We start from the raw sequence: 21,060 nt of genomic DNA on the forward strand, positions 1-21,060 counted from the left end.
CAGATATTTTGAAATCATTTATTAATGAATCCTTATAAATTCACAAATTATTAAAAATTATTTAAAATTTAAAGAAATTCATTAGAACTGTAATTGGAGACGCCTAGTCTTTTATAAATTTTACTAAAAATCATTAAAATTTTAATTGATGTTATCTTAGAGGGTGCTTGAACCTTATTTTTATGAAAAATTGCATTTTTGAAATAATAGATTGATGGATAATGTGTGGATGAAAAACAAGGAAATTTTTTTATTTACGTGTAATATTATTTTAATAAAGAATGTGTGGTTAAAAAAAGAGAGAGAGAAAAATGTGTTTTGATAAAAATGAAAATCAAATCGGGTTTTAATCTAGAAAGACGTTTAAAATTTATTAAAATCTAAAACGAGTAATCTTACCCAAACATCCTCAAAATTCACGTGACAAAGACTTTTGCTTTCTATTAGTTACCAAAATTCTGCATAAGTAACAAACAAAAATTTCAATTTTTTTACTCATTGGAGTTAACGCTCCGAGTAATCCTTTATTTGCTTCATCTCTCCATTTTTCTTGCGTATTCATAGAACTATGAATTGACTGAAATATTAGTTTCTCCTTCAGGCTTCAGCAGTATACAGTTCACACTATGGCGAGTACTACAGTTAGTTTAATGATTCTGATTGTGATTCTGAGTGTTTTGTGTGTGGCGGAATGCAAGTATATGGTTTACAATACTTCACAGGGCATTGTTCCTGGGAAGCTTAATGTTCACTTGGTTCCTCATACGCATGATGATGTTGGGTGGTTGAAGACCGTTGATCAATATTATGTTGGCTCTAATAACTCTCTACAGGTTACATATTCTCCCCCATGGATTAATGAATTGATTGATTTTTCGATTGGGATAGGCTCTATTTTACTTTTTCCATTTCTTCTGAGCTTCATTTCATATTAATCTGGATATTTTCATAAAATGAATTACTGTATTATTTGGAAAATTAAAGAGATCGTTGTTGACTGAAAAATGTCAATGAGGATATATTGATTTTTTTAGTGTCATTTTTGAAGTTGATTGAATTTCATCAGTTGAAAATGCTGGTTTTTTTTTTAATTATTATTATGCAGGGAGCGTGTGTTCAGAACGTACTGGATTCATTGATTCCAGCACTATTGGCTGATAAAAACAGAAAGTTTATTTATGTTGAACAGGTGAAACTATCGACCTTTCTCTTATATGTTTGTGTTTGTCAAGTGTCCCTTGGAATGCACGTTGATATAATTGCTTGTGACACAGGCATTTTTTCAGCGGTGGTGGGAAGATCAGAGTGAAGAAATGCAAAACACAGTCAGAACTCTTGTCAGCTCGGGTCAACTAGAGATGATGTATTATACAATATTACGCTAATAACATTTAGAATTCTATGAACAATTATGAAAAATTAGATGATATTAGCTTGTGCACCGAGAATAAAGAGCCACCTGTATGTGTTTCTAATTTATAGCATTTTTGGAGTTGTCTATAAATGGTTTAAATTATAAATAGATAAAAATGAGTGGCGGATAAGTGAGGACTACTTGTGGGTTCTATGGAATATGTCGATAAACAAATTATATACAGTAGCCGAACATGGGCTCAATTGATTGCTCATGTAGTAAATACGAATGTCAAAGACAATATATTTTCTTCCTTCAACTGTTCTATGATAGGTGATTCATTTTATCCATTTGTTCATGTAAATGTAGAAATGGTGGTATGTGCATGCATGATGAGGCGGCAACACATTACATTGACATGATAGATCAGACGACTTTGGGCCACCGGTTTATTAAAAAGGAGTTCAATGTCAGTCCAAGAATTGGTTGGCAAATTGACCCCTTTGGACATTCTGCTGTTCAGGCTTACCTTCTGGGAGCAGAGGTAAAGTCATGACTTTTTCCACTTTAATTAATGTCCAGCCATTGTTTTCTTATTCATAGTTTAAGTCTGGTCACATATTCTGCAAAATAATCTATATGAGTTTAGTCATATAATCACATTGTGGTTATTAACGGTTTAGGTTGGATTTGACTCTCTTTTCTTTGGACGTATTGACTACCAAGATAGAGCAAAGAGGAAAGGTGACAAGAGTCTTGAGGTTATCTGGCAGGGTTCTAAGAGTCTTGGTTCATCTGCTCAGGTTATTTCCACGTTGCCAAAATTTTCAATGTCATAATTGGACCAAGATATATACATATATTAATGTTTATGAATATTGTTATGTCTCGCCAAATTGTTTAACTTTTTTCTCATGCATTGAACAAAATGTTGAACCTTGTTTTGCTACCCACCATATTAGATATTTTCTGGTGCATTCCCTGATAACTACGAACCACCAAGTACATTTTACTTTGAAGTCAATGATGATTCGCCGATTGTCCAGGTAAAGTTTTAAATGAATGAGTTGTTGGGCCTGGGAACTATTTCTGCTGGCACAGTACTTATACCTTAAATCTTTTACTACTGAAGGATAACGTTAACCTCTTTGACTACAACGTTCAAGAACGTGTTAATGATTTTGTAGCTGCTGCATTGTCGCAGGTGTGTGGATTTTATTTTAATCTTTTCCAATTCATTGCAAACTTTTCGAGCCCTTTTTAATTGATTGTTTGTAGAAGTGTTGTCTAATGATATTTTTATATTCTTTTTTAATTCAATTTTGAGGAAATGTTATTTCAAATGAATTAAGTTCAAATGTATATGAAGTAACTGTCTTGGTCGGTTGATTTTCGGTTTGTTACACAGGCTAACATTACCCGTTCAAACCATATAATGTGGACCATGGGAACAGATTTCAAGTATCAATATGCCCAGACATGGTTTCGCAATATGGACAAACTCATACATTACATTAATCAAGTTAGTATTTTGTATTCTTCACATTCTTTTTGGTGCTGGTTGGTAACTTACCTCTATTACAGAAGTTTGAGCTCATTTTGTCAAAAAATCAATATGTTTGATGAATAGTTGCTCGGTCCTTATTATTGCTATCAATTCTTTTTCATTACTAGTGGTCTAGTGTTTAGTTCTATTTCTTGTTTTATAAACTTTTCATACAATCAATGTAGGATGGCCGTGTAAATGCCTTATATTCAACTCCATCTATATACACTGATGCAAAATATGCTTTAAATGAGTCCTGGCCTCTTAAAACTGAAGATTACTTCCCGTAAGTCCAAAATTTTTTTACTGTATTACTCAATAAACACCACTATTTTTGTTTATTTATTTTTTGTTCTCGAGTTGTTTGCTAATGGTTGATGCATGTTGTGTATCAGATATGCAGACCGAGTCAATGCTTATTGGACTGGTTATTTTACAAGTAGGCCTGCCCTCAAAGGCTATGTTAGAAAGATGAGTGGCTACTATTTGGTAGGTTGTAATACTGTTTCATATGTTTTTTGATAATTTGGATCCTCACTTGCTTATATAACTAAATAGGCAGCAAGGCAATTGGAATTTTTCAGAGGAAGAATTACAGGACGCACGACTGACTCTTTAGCTGATGCTTTGGCTATTGCACAACATCATGATGCGGTTACTGGTACAGAAAAGCAACATGTTGCCGATGATTATGCTAAACGGCTTTCAATAGGTTACAAAGAGGTGAAATTTTTTCCAATTTCCTAGTACTGAGTCATTACTAAAGCTGATCACTTCACTATTTATTCAAATTAATGTGTTTACTGTAAGACTACTTGCAGGCTGAGGAGGTTGTTGCTGCATCACTTGGTTGTATGACCCAGTCATCGCCATCTTCAGTATGCAAGAATCCCATTCCAAAATTCACACAGGCAAACATTTGAGACCTTTCATTCTGCTGAAATTGTCTCTTTTCCCTTTCTCTTGCTAGATGTAGATAGTTTGATCTTTTATGTTAATTTTTGAGTAAACTATTGATGCATTGAAATTGTTATGCATTCCTTTACAGTGTCCACTTCTGAACATAAGCTATTGTCCTCCAACAGAAGTTGATTTGTCTCTTGGGAAAAAACTAGTAAGTAGAATGATTTTTTGTTGATTTGCTGTAAAAGCCTTTTCTGTAGCAGTGAAGATTTCTGAGCTGTTGGGAAAATATCAAAGTTATTTCCTAACATAATTTACTTCATTTGGAGTATATAAGTACCATGTCCTTTTTCTGTAGGTGGTGGTTGTCTACAATTCTTTGGGGTGGACAAGAACAGATGTTGTGAGAATTCCTGTGAGTACTTTAAAAAACATTTTTTCATGTGTTACCGATGTTGAATTATTTAGATTAATTTCAAAGGAGGGTTAATTCATACTTAATATCTTCTGCATCTTTACTCCTGGATTGTATTTGTTATTATTTATAAAAAAAAGACCGATCTATGCGACATCAAATCAGCAAATATTTATCTCAGTACGAAATGCTTGATAAACGATAAACAAGTTATAGTCCGTGTTCTAGAGCATAAGCATCTATCCTTTGAAAAATAAAAAATCATTTACAGAGTTATGTCATAGACTAATGCCTAATTTTATGCTCACAAAACTTTTTAAACTCGTGTTACATGTCCAGGTTATCAATGAGAATATAACTGTTCAGGATTCTGCTGGAAAAGTAATTGTATCACAGCTTCTTCCTATAGTTAATGCCACATTAGCTGTGAGGAAGTACTATGCTAGTGCTTATACGGGCGAATCACCCAGTGTTAGTCCCATGTATTGGCTTGCATTTGAAGCAGTTGCACCACCTTTGGGTTTCAGTACTTATGTGATCTCAAGTGGTAAAATCTCAGGTGGTTAGCCATATTTTTATATTTTCAAACCATTGATTTCAGTTAATCGTGTACGGTGAAATCCATTTTAAGTCTGGTTATACGTGCATCTCCTGTTTCAGGGAAGCAAACATCTTACGCATCTGATGGAAGACAAAATGATACTATAGAAATAGGCCCAGGCAACTTGAAGCTTATATATTCTGGGAATGATGGAAAACTTATCCAATATATTAATAAGCGAAACTCGGTATGTTACTCTAGAAGGGCCTCATCTTTTCTCCTATTTCATTTCATCTCATCGGCATAATTTTTTGTTTAATACCATGACCTATATGCTAAAATGTATATTTCACAAATATAGGTTAAAGTTTCTATGGGGCAATCATATAGTTACTATGCTGGAGTAGGCTTTGATTCAGATCAGGTATTGGTCCTCTTCTCTTTATTTGAGCTCTTCTGTTCGACCCTAAATGAATTCTGTTGAAATCATAGCTTTCGTTATTCTTTCTGCTTGATTTTTACCTTTGTAGAATGGTTTAACTTATCTTCTAACTATTATATTTACTTGTTGAAGGCCACTGGAGCATACATTTTTCGCCCAAATGGTACCTCATTCCCAATACAGTCTAAAAAGGTAGACAATTTTCCATTAAAGTTAAGTATTTGATGCATTACATCCAATTTAATGATCAAAGACATTGCAGATTCCACTTACAGTTCTTCGGGGACCACTCTTTGATGAAGTCCATCAAAGAATTAGTTCATGGATATATCAGGTAATTGCCAGATACATTAATTTAATATTATTTATTTTAGCTCATTTGGAATAAGAGTCATGTCATAGAATTTAAGTCAGAAAGAAGATTTTGTCAGGTTCATGGATATCACAGTGCTTACATTTCAATCATTACTTTCAACCTGTATGTACCATGAATAATTTTGGAAGTGTTTTCTCATCATTGATTGTAACTCGTGTAAGGTAGATTACGAGAGTCTACAAGGAGAAGGATCACGTTGAGGTTGAATTTACCGTAAGTCAATCTTACTTCATTTGTCCCTGGAGATTTGAAAATAAATATAGCTAGAAATGCCATTATTGGAGCGGCTTCCATAAATCTTCCCAAATTGCAGGTGGGCCCCATACCCATTGATGATGGAGTTAGCAAAGAAGTTGTATCTCAGATATCAACCACGTTACAAAACAACAAAACATTTTACACAGATTCTAATGGACGTGATTTTCTTGAACGGGTATGTTGCACACACTACTTCTATGTCTGATGGTAATGAAGAATGTTGTTACTTGCAACATGAGATTTTGGTCAGCATATTTCATCCTTATCATGGACCATCTGTCCATTTTAATTTATCTGGTAAATTGTAAGCATTGTCGTATGACAAGTATATTGCTATCTTGCAGATTCGAGACTATAGAGCTGATTGGGACCTTCAAGTGAACCAACCTGTTGCTGGAAACTATTATCCAGTATGTTGAGTTAGATCTGAAGTTAGTAGATTTTTTTCTTAAGAAAAGGATTTTTCATAAATCGCTCTGCTTATTCAACTAACTGGAGACTGGACGAGTTTATTTTTCTGAACTTCAAAGATGACGAAGTATTCTCCTTTATTGTGGACTTAGTATGTATCTCCAGAGTGATTGAATATTTTTGGCTTCAGAAATGAAAATTCAGTCGATGTTTCTTTCAGATCAATCTTGGAATTTTCATGAAAGATAGGACCACGGAGCTCTCAATCTTGGTGGATAGATCTGTGGGAGGTTCAAGCATTGTTGATGGCCAAGTGGAGTTAATGCTCCATAGGTTGTTCTAATCTTCTTTAGTGTTTTTTTATTTTATTATTAATTTTTTTTTCTCTAAATTGAAATTTAATTTCCTTCCTTTGATATTTGTATATATACTGGTCGAGAGACAACCAACAGGTTTGAGATAAATGACGTGAGGCCCCTTGTTTTATAGGAGATTGATCTATGATGATGGCAGAGGTGTTGATGAGGCTTTAAATGAAACAGTTTGTGTTCTTGATAATTGCACAGGTTTAACGGTATGATGTCTAGTAAAAAATCTAAAATTAAACTAGATGTGGGTGCCAAAATCTGCTGCCTTTATTTTGCAGTGTACTTCTGAGGCTATATCTAATTAGATTAAATAGCATCCTTACTTTCTTGCAGGTCCAAGGGAAGTACTTCATAAGATTTGATCCACTTGGAGAGGGATCCAAGTGGCGTCGAACATTTGGACAGGAGATATACTCTCCATTTGTTTTAGCTTTCACTGAGCAGGTAATTTAAAGACCTGCAATTTGTCTGCTACTAATGCAATCGTTCTGTTTAACTTGACATTTCTTTCATGTAACTATAGGATGAAAACTGGACAAACTTCCAAGTACCATCATTTTGCGGCATGGATCCATCCTTCAGTTTACCCCACAATGTTGCAATTATAACTCTCCAGGTAACACTTCAGTGCATCTTCAGTTTTTTTTTATTTAATGCAGTTCATTACTATTCAATCCACATTGCTATATATGCTGTCGGTGTAGAACGATGGTTGCATTTATGAGTTATCAACTAATTTTACTTTTAGACTTTAGTATTACCTCTTTGTTGCGATACCTCAGGAGCTTGAAGATGGAAGTGTCCTACTCCGGTTTGCTCATTTATACGAGGTTCGTTCTTCTTCTTCACACACCAGAAAATATCATTTTTCTTCCAATGTTCAGTAAAAACCTGTTTTGTGCAGTTATTTGTTTTGATTTTCTGAAAGATATTATTATGAAAACATTTCAGAAAAAATGTTGCTTGTCTGGTTATGATTAATCATTTCGGTCTGATCCTAGGTTGGAGAGGATAACGACTTTTCAATATTGGCAACCGTAGAGTTAAAAAGAGTTTTTCCGAATAAGGTAAGTATTTTCAAGTCAAATAAGTTAGTGATTATACTTTTGTATCTTCTATTGATAATAAATAACCTTCACATGTCCTCGTTTAGATGATCAAAGTTACAGAAATGAGTTTATCTGCTAATCAAGAAAGAGGAGAAATGGAGAAGAAAAGATTAGTTTGGAAAGTAGAAGGCTTGAATGGAAAACAAGACAACGTGTTGAGAGGACGTCCAGTCGATCCGGTGAAGTTGGTCGTGGAACTCGCACCAATGGAAATTCGTACATTCATCATAAACTTCAACTAAAAGTTCTCCTCAGTTACAAGGTGATGTAAGTTGACATCAGTTGATTGGTCGAATAACAGTTATCGGTGAGACTTTAGAGCATCGAATTGTACATGACTCGAACGTAATAAGCAGTTCTAGCAGTTTTTACGGGCTTTATGCTCTACCAAAAAATAATGTGGAACTATCTATTAAGTTAATGATGTTGCCAACTATATATCAATTTGTGGTTGAATTGTTCGAAGAGTTAATGATGTTGCCAACTATATATCAATTTGTGGTTGAATTGTGCCAACTATATATCAATTTGTGATTGAATTGTTCTTCGAACAGTTTCGGTGAAGAATTTAGTTGTTATTGGCAAAAGAATGTTATTTCTGGAGTTTGAAGTTACTCCTTCGAAAACAATCCGACATAATCACCTGAATGTAATAATAGATCAACATGATCCAAAATTGTAATTCGAGCCCACCGATTTCACGATGTTTCCTTAAAACGAATTTACTGCCTTCAACGGTGCTAAAGGCGTCTAGCAATCGTTTCCCAGGATAGAACGAATTTTCGTCTCCTACGAAAGCAGCACTGCAATCTACAGGAGTTCCAACGAACTCAACAAAGTATGTTTTACTTCGAGACAATATCAGAACGAGAAAGAGAGAGAGAGAGGGAAATGAGATTCAAAGCACAGAAAGTTTACAATGAAAATGGTGTAAATTTTCTGGTAGAAAGATTGGCTATTTATAGACTTGTTCGTGGTCATTCGAACAGTCATCACGTTTCAGACAAACCTCAAAAATCCGAACAGACATACTGTTTTTAAAAGTCGTGTCTGTTAAGTCGTTAACAGTCGGCTAACAGTCGACTATTTGGTCGGTAAACAGTCGAACAGTCAACTGTTAAAAGAAAATAAAATATCTGGAATAAGCCAAAATTTAAATTTCATATTGTACCCAAGAATTTGATTATTTACAATTTGGCCCAAAATTTTAAATAAATTTTGTCTAAAAAGTTAATATATTGTAAAGGTCCACTCGTACCCGCACCGAACCGGACTCGTGCCGTGCCGAGCCTGTCGGTCGGACGACGGCGACGGCATGCGCGCGGGGGTTTATGACCGAACCCAATAGGATATAGGTCTTCCCCCTTCCAAAGACGCTTGGAGCCCAAACCCAATACCAAACTTCCACCTTATAAACTACACCAAAGTTTCCTAACTTTCTTATGTGGGATAAGTGTTTGGAAAATCAAATTTTTCCATAATCCTTAGTTTATGTGGGTTACTTTAACACTTAATATTTCATTCAATTTTAAATGGTTTTCGATAAATAAATATATCATGTTAATCATCTCGTGGAGTAGAACGTGAATATGCTATGTCCCGTATTAATTGAAAGGTGGATCCCGCTGAAATTTGGGTTTAAAGTTGAACCATTAACCATTTTTTCTAACAAAGAACATAAATATCCAATGTTTTCCAATGGGATAATGATTGTCCATAAAGTGAAGTACAAAATTATTATTTTTTAAACCAAAAATTCCCTTTCTAATCTCGATTCAACTCGGTTTCTCCCCTCAAGACAATCACTTTTTTTTCACATGATATAACAAGAATATAGAGAATGATGGTTAATGGTGAAGTAGTGGTGTCAATACCATGCAAAAAAATTTATCAAAGCATGGAGGATTCAATATTCACTACTACTATTTAAATGACCCATGTATTAAATAATTGATACTCAGTACTTACAGGGTGATCATAATTGAGATTTTAATGAATTGTAAAAATACTTGTAAATATAAACATTCACGATTGATATTTAAATGAATCCTATTAAAATTTAGGGTAGTCGTCTGAGATTTTAAAATTTTCATTTAAATTTACTAAAATCTAGCTCTCTGATAACTCGTGGATGTATCAGTTTTTAATTAGGGGAATTTTAAGAGATTTATATATATTCAAATAAAAATACATATAACAAAGGATTTCGAAATTTCACTATTTTAATGAGATTCTTATGAATTTAATGAAAATCTATACAAATTCACTAAATTTATTATAACTCATAATCTTTTAAAATTGAAATATCTTAAATAGTGAATCAATACGTATATGTGTGGGCATTGATATATCATTAGTATAATAAAATCTATTTTTTTTTTTTATTAATGTATGGTTGTATATTTGTTTGAGCCCCATTTTTTTTTTTTTTTTGCCAAAATGAATTTTATAATATTATTTTGTTAAAAAATGTAAAATTTTCAATTTACGTGTGAAATATTTTTGGACCTATTTGACCCCATACGCATTCTTTCAAAATTACATTCTTAAACAATGATTTGATATCATTTCAACCCACATTCTTCAATACTATTACACGTAAATCAATTTTTTTTTTCAAATTTTTTAACCATATATTTTTCAACGATTCACTATTCAAAAATACATTATTATAAAAATAATGTGACTCAAATAAGAGTTTTATAAGAGAATGAGTTTACAAAAAAATGGGGGTCATTCCCATTTCAACTTTTAAAATAACATTTCGGCCATATTTGATAGCAATATATCGAAAATGGAATTCAAATTCTATCTTTCACTTTTTTACTGTTTGATAACATATTTTCTTCATAAAATTTGGTTTTCTTCAAAATTGGAATTTTCTTGTTTTGCTTGAAAACCAATTGGTTTTCTAGGTGGAATTTTCTTTGTTCTTTTTTTGTTTTTTTTGACAATAGAAACAATTTTTATTCTCAATACTAGTAAATTTTATTCCTTTAATTGACAATTTTCATATATAACAAGCCAAACGAACACCAAAAATACTTTTATTTTAACATTTTTCACTTGAAAAATTATACCAATCAAACACAATAATTAACGATTCTCAGTGAAATAATTTTTAACCAATTCAATTTTCTAGAATTCGTTTTTCTTCAACCAAAATTTCATTTTTGCAATCAAACATACTTTCAATTTCGGTCCCAGTCCCAAACTTGTCCACCCGAACCCGACCCGCCCCGCTAAGACCTCTCTCTTCTACTCGGAGGAAACCTATGCGCTCAAGGCATCAGATTGACGTTACGAACTAAAACTCTAAGCCCGAACGGAAGCAGCAGCAGCTATGCGCATTCCCTGCGCATTTTAGAAACAGCCGGAATATACCGTCAATCTTCCCATTCAATTGGACACCCACCGTTTTTCAGATCTGAAGTTCAATTCAATTCATTTTGTTAGATTTCTTAGATGGCAAAAGCAAACGATGTCGCCGCTATGGAAATCGACGATCAGAATTCGGTCACCACTGATCAGATCAATATCCCCAAGTTCTCCGTCAATGGTATATAATGTATTTGACTACTACTCTATATATAATTGATTTTTTTATTAATAGTTTTGGCCAATTGACAGTGCTGCAGCTCTTGAAATCGGCTCAAATGCAGCATGGGCTGCGCTTTGGCGATTACCTTCGTTACCGGTATAATTCAATTACTGTTTATAATTCTATTTTTCAGTGTGCTTGCGGCGCCTTTCTATAAATGAAAACACTCTTTTATAGTTTTTATTTACTTATTTTGAAAGGGGAAAGGTGTTATGGTTGGAGCTCAACTTCAACCAAAATCAACTGAAATTCAACACACAATCGAAAGCAATCAGCTGGGAATCAATAGCCCAAGCTATAACACTATGAATTGAAATGAAATTACAATGAATTAGTGAAATGTAAACAGAAAGGAGGAGGGAAATGAGGAAATCGGACAAGTAAGAAGAGAGAATTCAGATTTAGAGAGAGGAGGAAGAGAACATATTTAGAGAAATAAAAGATAGAACAGAGATAGATTCCAACGAGAGGAAGGCGGAGGGGAAAATTCTGTTTTGCAACAACTTTTAATTGCTCTTCATCCTCCCCGTGTGCTGAATTTATAGAGTAGTCACGGGATATTCTAGAATGCATTAGCTCTGGTGGAAGTGATGACATCCTTTCCCCTTAAATTAACCTTGTCCTCAAGGTTCAGAGTTTGGATATCTTCTTTGTACGAACTTAGTAGCGGCCTCATTCTCTTCACCACTCTTGGATTAAGCAGGTAGTGCAATGTTACATATGCCTTATGAAACCCTGGTGGCTCATTCTTTTCTTCATCCATCTTGTTCTGAGCTCACACATTTTCTCTAATAAATCCGAATACTCTATTGCTGGTAAAAGAATTCTTTGTAGAACTTTTTAGATATTGAGCTCCTAATGAATGTCGTCTCAAAGCAGGCGAAACTTCATCTCTTGTATTCTTAATTTCAGATCCAAAAACAGAGGAATCCATTATTTTGACAGTTCTTCAGGCATTGTGATTGCGGTCAAACCATTCGCTTTCTACTCTATTGGGTATAACTAATTGAAGTTTTGGTAACAAAATCCCTAAATGCTCCTTAAGAGTTCTAAGCGAAATCCTTACATCTCTCCTAATGAATGTCGTCTCAAAGCGGGTGAAACTTCATCTCTTGTATTCTTAATTTCAGATCCAAAAACAGAGGAATCCATTATTTTGACAGTTCTTCAGGCATTGTGATTTCGGTCAAGCCATTCGCTTTCTACTCTATTGGGTATAACTAATTGAAGTTTTGGTAACAAAATCCTTAAATGCTTCTTAAGAGTTCTAAGCGAAATCCTTACATTTCCAACCTGAAGGGACTCAGTTTTCTACTGGAAAAGCTGAGCAGCAGTTACACTCAACTCAACTTCCTTCATTCTTCTGTAGTCTTAAATGTCTTCTTAATCCCTTGTATCTGTCCCAATTCTCTATTGGCTCCTCAAGGACCCTCGTTAAAAGCTTCTGCTCTTCATAACCCCGATTTTTCATCCTAAATGAAATGGATGCAATGTTCATATCCTGAATTAAAAACTGTCCAGATTTAATTTCATTTCTTCCAACCCGAGGCAATGATGATTCAATGCACGTTGGCTACAGTACGCCATTCAGTTCAGCAACTGATATCTCAACTTCACTCTTCATTTCTTCCGATAGTTGGCCAATTCTCCAAAATTCTCAACTCCCCTTTGGAGGCTGATTTAACCTCAATCATTTTATTCATCATTGAAATCACCAATTCGTGGTTCCTATTAGAGCTTGTTTGGTATAGTTTAAAAGCCAATTAAAATCAAATTTTTGGCCGTTATTTTACTATTCCAGCCGTTATTTTTGAATTTTTCTCTCAGAGGTAGGACCCACTTTATCTCAACGGTCAAAAAAATCAATTAACAAAATTCCTACCAAACAAACACTTAATTTGCTTCATTATTTGTTCCATCCTTTCTTGCTTAGTGCATACCACTTTCAGTGTTTGATCAAATGATTTGAATGAAGGGCACACCCAAATCTGATATTTCTTTGTCTAACCTCTTAATGTACTCTTCATTTGATTTCCTTCTAGTTTCAGCCATACCTAGATCACATAGCTTCTCAAATACCATTTGTTATGGTTGGAGCTCAACTTCAACCAAAATCAACCAAATTCGACTCAAGTTCAACACACAATTGAAAGCAATCAGCCGCAAATCAATAACCCAAGCTGTAACACTATTAGTTGAAATGAAATTACAATAAGTTAGTGAAATGTAAACAGAAAGGAGGAGGGGGAATGTAGAAAATCGGATAAGTAAGATGAGAGAATTCAGATTTAGAGAGATGGAAGAGGAAGAGAACGGATATAGAGAAATAAAATATAGAACAGAGGGAGATTCCCACAAGAGGAAGGGGGAGGGGAAAATTATGTTTTGCAACAACTTTCAACTTACTTTTCATCCTCCCCATGTGCTGAATTTATAGAGTATTCAGAATATTCTAGAATGGATTAGCCGTGGTGAAAATGATGACAAATGGTGGGGTCTGAGATACTGAATTAGGTTTTGTTTTTCGGAGTTTTGTGTGAAATTGATGCAATTTATTATTATCATTATTATTATTATTTTTTAAAATTTTTGTCGAGTCTGCTCATTCATTTTGAGTTCTTAGGCGATACTGCACTGCACGCTTGAGAAGACTTTACAAATCTCTGAAGTTCACACACGGCCGTGGAAAATATACTAAAAAAGCCATTGCTGCGTCTACAGTCACTGAAGTCAGGTATGTGACCATGTGTACTGGTTTCCATATTCATAATTTTTATTTTGTGAATCACAGGATTCAATTGATGTCTTCATTTAAGAGTTTAATAATTTGAAGATTTTACTTGTGTTGTCTATGAAAGGATATGCAAATTTTCATAATTATATTTTAATTAGCAGGTCAATTCATGAGGCTTTCGTGCTGTTTAAGTTTTCTAGTTTCCTAATTTCACCTTTTACCATATAAATTCATTTCAATTATAATTCAATTTTCACCAAAACTGTCATATCCCAAAAGAGTATATTGAGTAACGTAAGAAGCTCTCATTTGAGCTTCTTCACTTCCACTTGAATGATTTCTTGTGGAATTCTTTCAAGTCTTGTAAAAAGATCCACGGCTACTCACAAAGCCTTTTTTTTTTTTTTTCGCTGATTTCTTTTTCAATTCTTACCGAAAGATTTCTTTTAATTGAAGCACTTGTTCCCTTGTACAAATATAGGTTTCTCCATTTGGTTCTCTATACGGCTGAAAGAGCATGGAGCCATGCCATGGAAAAGAAAACGTTACTAGACGGTCCAAATGCACGCCAACGCAGCTACCTTATAGGTAGATTGAGGAAGGCAGTAAAATGGGCAACCCTTTTCCAGGAGTTGTGTGCCTTCAAAGGAGATTCCAGAACATCTCTAGAAGCGGAGGTGTGGGTTTTGACTTTGATTTGGCTTCTTTGTTCAGTGATTATATTATGACTCATTTATTAGATTACCATATTCCTTAAGCCTTTAAGTAGGCTTTTTCTTGTTAGCATCGTGGATTATTGCTGTTTTGATGGCCTTCTATGTCATCTTTAAAGTTTCTTAATATGAATGGCAATTTTAGTAGATGTAAAGCAGGAGAGGCAGTTTCTATGTCATGATAACACCCATGAATAGTTGGATAGGCTCATGGAAAGTATACGAACTGGTAAAGGATTATTGGACAAGTAAATGAACCTATTAGTGAATTCATCAATGCTAGCTGCTGTATCTTTTTCAGAGAGTACACAAGACTTTTCTTCCCTTGTCTTGACTTTTTAAGCCCACGGCTTTGATTTGTTTGAGTAAATTCTACCCTGAATTATTGTAATACACGATTTTACCTTTTTCTGCCCACAATATTTTAGGTAAAAATTGATTTTCCTGGTTGTATTCCGTTTGAATTTCAATGTCTTACATGCATAACGCTGTTCTATCTTTGTTGAGTCATGCTCAACTTCTTTTTAATTAAAAAAAGATAAAATTTCTTATGAAGCCGCTTTTGGTTTCTAACTTGCAGGCCTATGCCGCTTATATGAAGGGAAATTTGTTATTTGAACAAGATCAGCACTGGGAAATAGCATTGAAATGTTTCAAAAGTTCCAGGTACATTCATGTCAGATAATTGTGTAGTTTGGCTTATTCATAGATGGGAAGGTTTAGCTTTTTGGCTTTTATACATAGCATAAAATTCTATTTTTTGACTCAAGAAAAAATTAAGTGAATTTATTACGTCTTTGCACCAGATGTTTTTACATTTTCATCAGCTCACTACCTGTTTACAAGGGTATTTCTTCCGTCTTTGCTGCTGTAACGTTGGCTAACTCCATAATTCTGATAGGGCTGTTTATGAGGAACTTGGGAAGTATGGAGACTTAGAGAACCAAGTATTGTGCCGGGAACGGGTTGAAGAACTCGAGCCAAGTATACGATATTGCCTACACAAAATTGGGGAGTCAAATTTACCAACTTCTGAACTAGTACACATAGGAGAAATGGAAGGGCCTGCTCTCGACCTTTTCAAAGCTAAATTGGAGGTGTGTATTTTTCCAAGTACGCAATGCTTGTTATAGATGCAGTAGCTATATTCTGATTATATTCTTTTTCATAGATTAAGGGGAGGGTAGTTTTGTCCTAGGACACAAGGAAAAAAGAAGAAACTACACGGGCGTCTCGCTATGATTTAATCCTCATTGACCTCCTTTTATTTTTTATTTTTAATTTGATTGTTTTCATGGTAGGCTGCCATGGCTGAGGCTAGATCTCAGCAAGCTGCGTCTATGACAGAATTCTATTGGCTTGGTCATAGATTTCCAATTTCGAATGCGAAGACTCGGGTTTCCATACTGAAAGGTCAGATTTACCTAAGTCATTAGGGTCTTGTTTTCTTTTATTTTCCTTTTGTATGACATGTGCTAAACTTTTTATGGGTTGATTGGATTTTTTTGATAATTATTTCTAGTTTTCACCTAGAATGCCTTTTAAGTGTTGTTTTGAGTGAGGATGAAAGGAGGAATTATTTCTAGTTTTCTAGATTTAATTGTTGCATCTTTATGTGATTTATTTTGCCTGTGAATGCCTCCTCCTTGGTTAGAGTTGATGACTGATTTAGTCTTGCATCATTCATTTTGCATTTCATTTCAACCCTGCCTCAAGCGCTGTTTTTATGTTATAAAATATGATCAGCTCAGGAGCTGGAAAAAGATATCAATGGTCCAGCAGCAGATTCGCTTCCTGCAGAGAAAAAACTTGTATTATTTGACAGAATATTTTCTGCTTACAATGAAGCCAGGAGCTACATACGCAATGATTTGGTGAGAACTGCTAGTTGCTATGCGAAATGTGGTTGTTTCCTTTGTTATTTGTCACACGTATTGGACATGGTATCAGATTTCTATCAATTCTTTTGAAGAGTCTGACTCAGTTAATTGTTTTCTTTAGGTTACCACAGGTAATTCTGAAAAAATGAAAGATGATCTGAGTGGCCTTGATAAAGCTATTGGTGCTATCTTAGGACAGCGAACAATTGAGCGTAATCAGTTGTTGGTGAAAATAGCCAAAAGTAAACTCAGCAAGCTTCACGTCGATAAGAATGAAAAAATAACGAAGCCTGAAGAACTTGTCCGGTTATATGATCTTCTACTACAGGTGAATGTCCATCATATTGTTCTTTCCGCTGTAAATTTTGATATTTCTAAGTATAAGCAAAAATAATTTTGACGAAAAATGAGCAGTTGACGCTCTAGGAATAGCAGTAAGCATGGTTATATGCATATTCTGACAGAACATACTTTTCTTTCTGACAGAATACTGCTGATCTTTCTGACTTAGTTAGTTCGGGAAGAGATAGAAAACCAGAAGAAGTGGCATTTGCCGAGGAATGCGAACTCAAAAGTTCTGCCTTTCGAGCAGAAAGGTTTGACCCTTGTCAGTTCCTTTTAGTTTATGCCTTTTCTTTTCCTTGGCTCCTTGCAGACATCACTTTAGATTATATAATTATCTTTTGGGACCGATTCATTCACTACTGAATTTGTTTGGATGAACATACTTTTACCAAGGGAACTATCATTTGTCCCTTGTATTGTAAGATTTTAGGCATATTGTTAAGATGATATTAGATTGTTATCCTCCTTCCTATCTGCAACTACTGCATTTTTCAAGTGCATAGTAGGTTGTGTAGTCTTTTAGCCTTCGGGGGACAAATATTACTACTTTGACATTGACACTCTAGTTTGCATATAGTTTGTTATTTACTTTTGTTGCCTGTGTATTGTTCAAATGTCTCATACCGCTGAACTTTTGTTTCTAGTTTTGGTCTGATATTCCTTTTGCATGGTATGATAACTCAAATATCCAGCAGTCTCATTTTTTTCTTACGTTAGCAGTCGTGTCTTTCTTTGGCATTTCTTTAGTTCGTATTAGAAGTGTTTTCCAAACGTGTGATCAATGTGAACATGTGTCAAATTAGATAAAGCTTCCTTATAATTTGTGCAGGTGCTTTTACTTAGCTAGATCTTACAGTTTGGCTGGAAAGAGGACTGAAGCTTACATTTTGTATGGCAAAGCTCGCTCTCTGGCTGACACTGCCCTTAAGAAGCTTCAGAGTTCGAATAATGCTGATGAGGTGTGCAGGTTTCTTATCTTTAAAATACTGTACATTTGTTTTATGTATTGTGCATTTTAACTCGTATTTATTTGGACAAGGGCCTGTTGTTATGCTTTACTCTGCTACTTTTTTAAATTTATATCCAAAATATTCCTCTGTTGGCTCATGAGGTTGTCCATATGTAGTTACAGAACCATGTGGGGAATCCTTTTCTCACTGGTATTATTTTCTGTCAAAATATTTACCCTTACACTTGTGGAATGTGTTCGAGATAATAACTTCCAATTCCCTGAAAACTTTACTTGAACTCTCTTTATCTCCTGTCTTGGGGTTTCATCACTCTTAACAGGTGATGATCAAGGAGTTGAAGATGCTGTATCAAGAATGTAGATCCAACAGCTGTATTGAGCATGCAACAGGGATTATGGAGGAGAATAAGGCTCCGGAAAATCTTTCGAAAAAGATTTCGAGTATATCATTAACAGGAAATGATAAGAAGGTATTGCACATAGCTTTCCCCTTTAATGTTTCCTTGAGCAAACTAAATCGCACATAATTGAATCTTCATGGGGGAAACGTCAAGAAGGTATACATTCTTGACGGGCTTACCTGTGTGCCACAACAAATGTTTCAAGAATTAGTAGTTTTACCTCAATTTAATCTTCATGGGGAAACCTACTGTTAAATACTGGTCTTAATCCATGGGATGTCAAGTCCAGTAAATTTCTTCTTTCACCTTTATAGCGCACAATAACTATGACATTAATTCTCATTTGTTATTCATTCCGGTTTCCTTGTTAGTCACTCACTCTCTCCCATTGTGCATGATTGCCTGCGGTGTCTCCAATATCTGTGCATGTTAAATATTGTTCATATTCCTTTTCAAAATTAAAGAAAACGTCTTTTAATGGTTGTATTGTACGCTAATTTTAGCTGGAGAAATTGCTTATGGAGAACTTGGACTCTTATGAATCGGCCGTGGGTGATCCCGCTACAAAGTCAATCCCGCGCATTGAAGCCTTTCCACCTGCTTTCCAAGCCGTTCCTCGTAATCCAATCGTTATCGATCTTGCCTATAATGCAATTGATTTCCCGTCTCTCGAGAACCGGATGAAGAAAGACAAAAAGGGATTCATAAGTAGGCTTTGGAGATGAATTATACCAGTTTTGATGGTCCTGGATTTTAGAGCACCCGAGTAGTTGCGATCTTGACAGTTTTTACAATTGTAATTTCTCACATTATGGACAATGTCTTGAATACTTGGTAGAAGCAAATTTTGATTGCAAACCTAGGGATAATCTTATACGTTGGTCTGAAACTTCTCTTTCTTTCATCCGGATTACAGAAACTTTCTGTGGAACGAAATAGTTTTCTAAATTGTTTTTAATCTCTGCTGATTGCAGCAAAATGAAAGAGAGCTCAAGGTGATGAAATTTTTATTGCATAATTATATATTACTTTTGTATGTTTATTATCTGGAGTAGCTTGGGTAAAGATCCTCTCTATTGGGATACAATGTGGGATATTTATCCAATTTACTTCATTTTTCATGGTGAAGAAAGTTTTTTGGAACCCTGTAGGTAATGAAGAGGGTTTAAGGCTATTTTTCTTAATGGTGCCTTTTGAGACTAATCTCGTCTCTAGATAAGGTAGGTTAGTGCAAGTTTGGGAAGTGATTAAAATTATAAAGTAAGTTAAAATTATCTTGCCAAGCTCACTTTTCATAGTACGATATAGTCACTTTATCCCCCCCCCCTCTCCCACCCCCCCACAACACCAATTTAGTGTTGTCTTGTACGTTGCAACGTAAATTATTGAATTTTCACAGGTAAAATCATGCATCATTATCCAAAGAATTTTGTCGGTAAAAACGCGTCATTTGTGGAAAATTCGAAAGTCACAGTCGTGTGATTATCTACCAATATTTCATTAATAAATTTACATCTTATTACCCCCAAAATTTCATGGATGAAGCTTTATTTGTTTAATTGTTAATAAAAACTTGCTGAAATTTTATCAAAACCAATGGTTAAATGGGCTATTCTACTTTAAGGTCCGAGCAATCTTGTGAAGTTACATAGAACCTGGTATTGCCTTTTTTTATTGTCTGATTATTTATGGTGAGACCTCGTTTATTTAGGTCTTTGGTCTCTTTTGCCCATTGATTTCTAATAGAATACGTCTATTCTTTACATTTCTTCTTTGTGGGAGTGTAAAATATAATTACATATCATGGAACTTATTTATGCATAGTTATCAAATCTGGCCCCATCATCAATCCGGTCAAACTACCAGGTCAGTGGGTTGTTGGCTTAACCTGTGGGTCACTGGTTGAACCGATGATTATTGTTGGGTTGAGAATTAAATAAATGTTTTTTTTTTTTTTTAGAAAAAGGGGGCCATATGTATATTCGTGAGTTTATCTTTCAAAATTGTTAGAACTTTGAAATTGAAATACTTGAGAACTGGTCCAAATACCTCGACTGGACTGGACCAGGGTGCGGTCTTTATGTTTGTTTAGAGCTTCAGCCAACCAATCGGTGTAAGGGAAAACCTTAAACAATGATATTTCATTTTGAAGCTTGGATTGTGCCTTGCATTTTCGATTTTTCTTTGACATTCTCTCTTGTAGTTACATTCCTTGTTCTTTCACCTAAAGGCTATAAATATAATATGTGGATTAATCCCAGTTTTAAAAATTTGCTATTGCTCATAGATAAGTTAGAACTTACAAGAAAATTCTTCGATCGCAAGTGGAAATTTTGTTAGCTTGTGGAGATATTTTCTCTTAAATTTAATTGCTCCAGGAGCTTGATCAAAGTTACTTGTTCTCTTTGATTGTATATACAAGGACATATCAGACAAGTGAGTACTGTAAAAAATAAATAAAGATGTAGCTCATTTTTAAATGGTTTAAATTAATAACATTAGATTATGCCATCTTTTTCAATTTAGATCTTGAGAAGCTACGAGTCCAAGGTTTATTGGACCTGTCTTTGAAGGAGACCCCCCCACCCATAGAATTTAGATCTTTTAGGTTGCAGTTTTTTGGTGTACTCAATTGTTCATTTATGTAAGAATGATAATGATATTACTCTTGCAAATTTTGGAGATAAAAGCCG

General features: G+C 34.6%; 2 protein-coding genes across 2 annotated transcripts; both read left to right on the forward strand.

The window, feature by feature from the left end:
- The first annotated feature begins 475 nt into the window (after positions 1–475).
- LOC111366217 (probable alpha-mannosidase At5g13980) lies at positions 476–8,232 on the forward strand. The gene is made up of 29 exons (XM_022986924.1): positions 476–833; positions 1,106–1,189; positions 1,275–1,363; positions 1,724–1,898; positions 2,038–2,157; positions 2,317–2,400; positions 2,487–2,558; positions 2,763–2,876; positions 3,086–3,186; positions 3,296–3,389; positions 3,459–3,623; positions 3,722–3,811; positions 3,949–4,014; positions 4,162–4,218; positions 4,558–4,777; positions 4,879–5,006; positions 5,121–5,183; positions 5,334–5,393; positions 5,464–5,535; positions 5,743–5,790; positions 5,891–6,010; positions 6,180–6,245; positions 6,467–6,579; positions 6,736–6,820; positions 6,948–7,058; positions 7,138–7,230; positions 7,397–7,444; positions 7,616–7,681; positions 7,768–8,232. The coding sequence occupies exons 1-29, from the start codon at positions 627–629 to the stop codon at positions 7,963–7,965; spliced, it is 3,009 nt and encodes a 1,002-aa protein (XP_022842692.1). The 5' UTR covers positions 476–626; the 3' UTR covers positions 7,966–8,232.
- A 2,757-nt stretch (positions 8,233–10,989) lies between these two features.
- Positions 10,990–19,381, forward strand: LOC111366218 (signal recognition particle subunit SRP68). Its single transcript, XM_022986925.1, has 13 exons — positions 10,990–11,282; positions 11,354–11,420; positions 13,948–14,058; positions 14,540–14,735; positions 15,352–15,437; positions 15,673–15,868; positions 16,073–16,184; positions 16,518–16,645; positions 16,773–16,979; positions 17,138–17,247; positions 17,826–17,955; positions 18,287–18,436; positions 18,871–19,381. Exons 1-13 carry the CDS (start codon positions 11,189–11,191, stop codon positions 19,090–19,092), a joined length of 1,809 nt encoding a protein of 602 aa, XP_022842693.1. The 5' UTR covers positions 10,990–11,188; the 3' UTR covers positions 19,093–19,381.
- The last annotated feature ends 1,679 nt before the right edge of the window (positions 19,382–21,060 follow it).

The sequence above is a fragment of the Olea europaea genome, chromosome 17 (genome assembly GCF_002742605.1).
Source record: "Olea europaea var. sylvestris chromosome 17, O_europaea_v1, whole genome shotgun sequence".
NCBI classification, from domain to species: domain Eukaryota; kingdom Viridiplantae; phylum Streptophyta; class Magnoliopsida; order Lamiales; family Oleaceae; genus Olea; species Olea europaea.

What these genes read in the sequence shown, in the direction of transcription:
- LOC111366218 (XM_022986925.1), top strand. Translation starts at nt 11,189, where the DNA reads ATGGCAAAAGCAAACGATGTCGCCGCTATGGAAATCGACGATCAGAAT. An exon ending in TCGGGTTTCCATACTGAAAG is followed by an intron (nt 16,185 to 16,517) that starts GTCAGATTTACC and finishes AAATATGATCAG; the next exon opens with CTCAGGAGCTGGAAAAAGAT. An exon ending in GCTACATACGCAATGATTTG is followed by an intron (nt 16,646 to 16,772) that starts GTGAGAACTGCT and finishes TGTTTTCTTTAG; the next exon opens with GTTACCACAGGTAATTCTGA.
- LOC111366217 (XM_022986924.1), top strand. Translation starts at nt 627, where the DNA reads ATGGCGAGTACTACAGTTAGTTTAATGATTCTGATTGTGATTCTGAGT. An exon ending in CCATTCCAAAATTCACACAG is followed by an intron (nt 3,812 to 3,948) that starts GCAAACATTTGA and finishes ATTCCTTTACAG; the next exon opens with TGTCCACTTCTGAACATAAG. An exon ending in TTTTAGCTTTCACTGAGCAG is followed by an intron (nt 7,059 to 7,137) that starts GTAATTTAAAGA and finishes ATGTAACTATAG; the next exon opens with GATGAAAACTGGACAAACTT.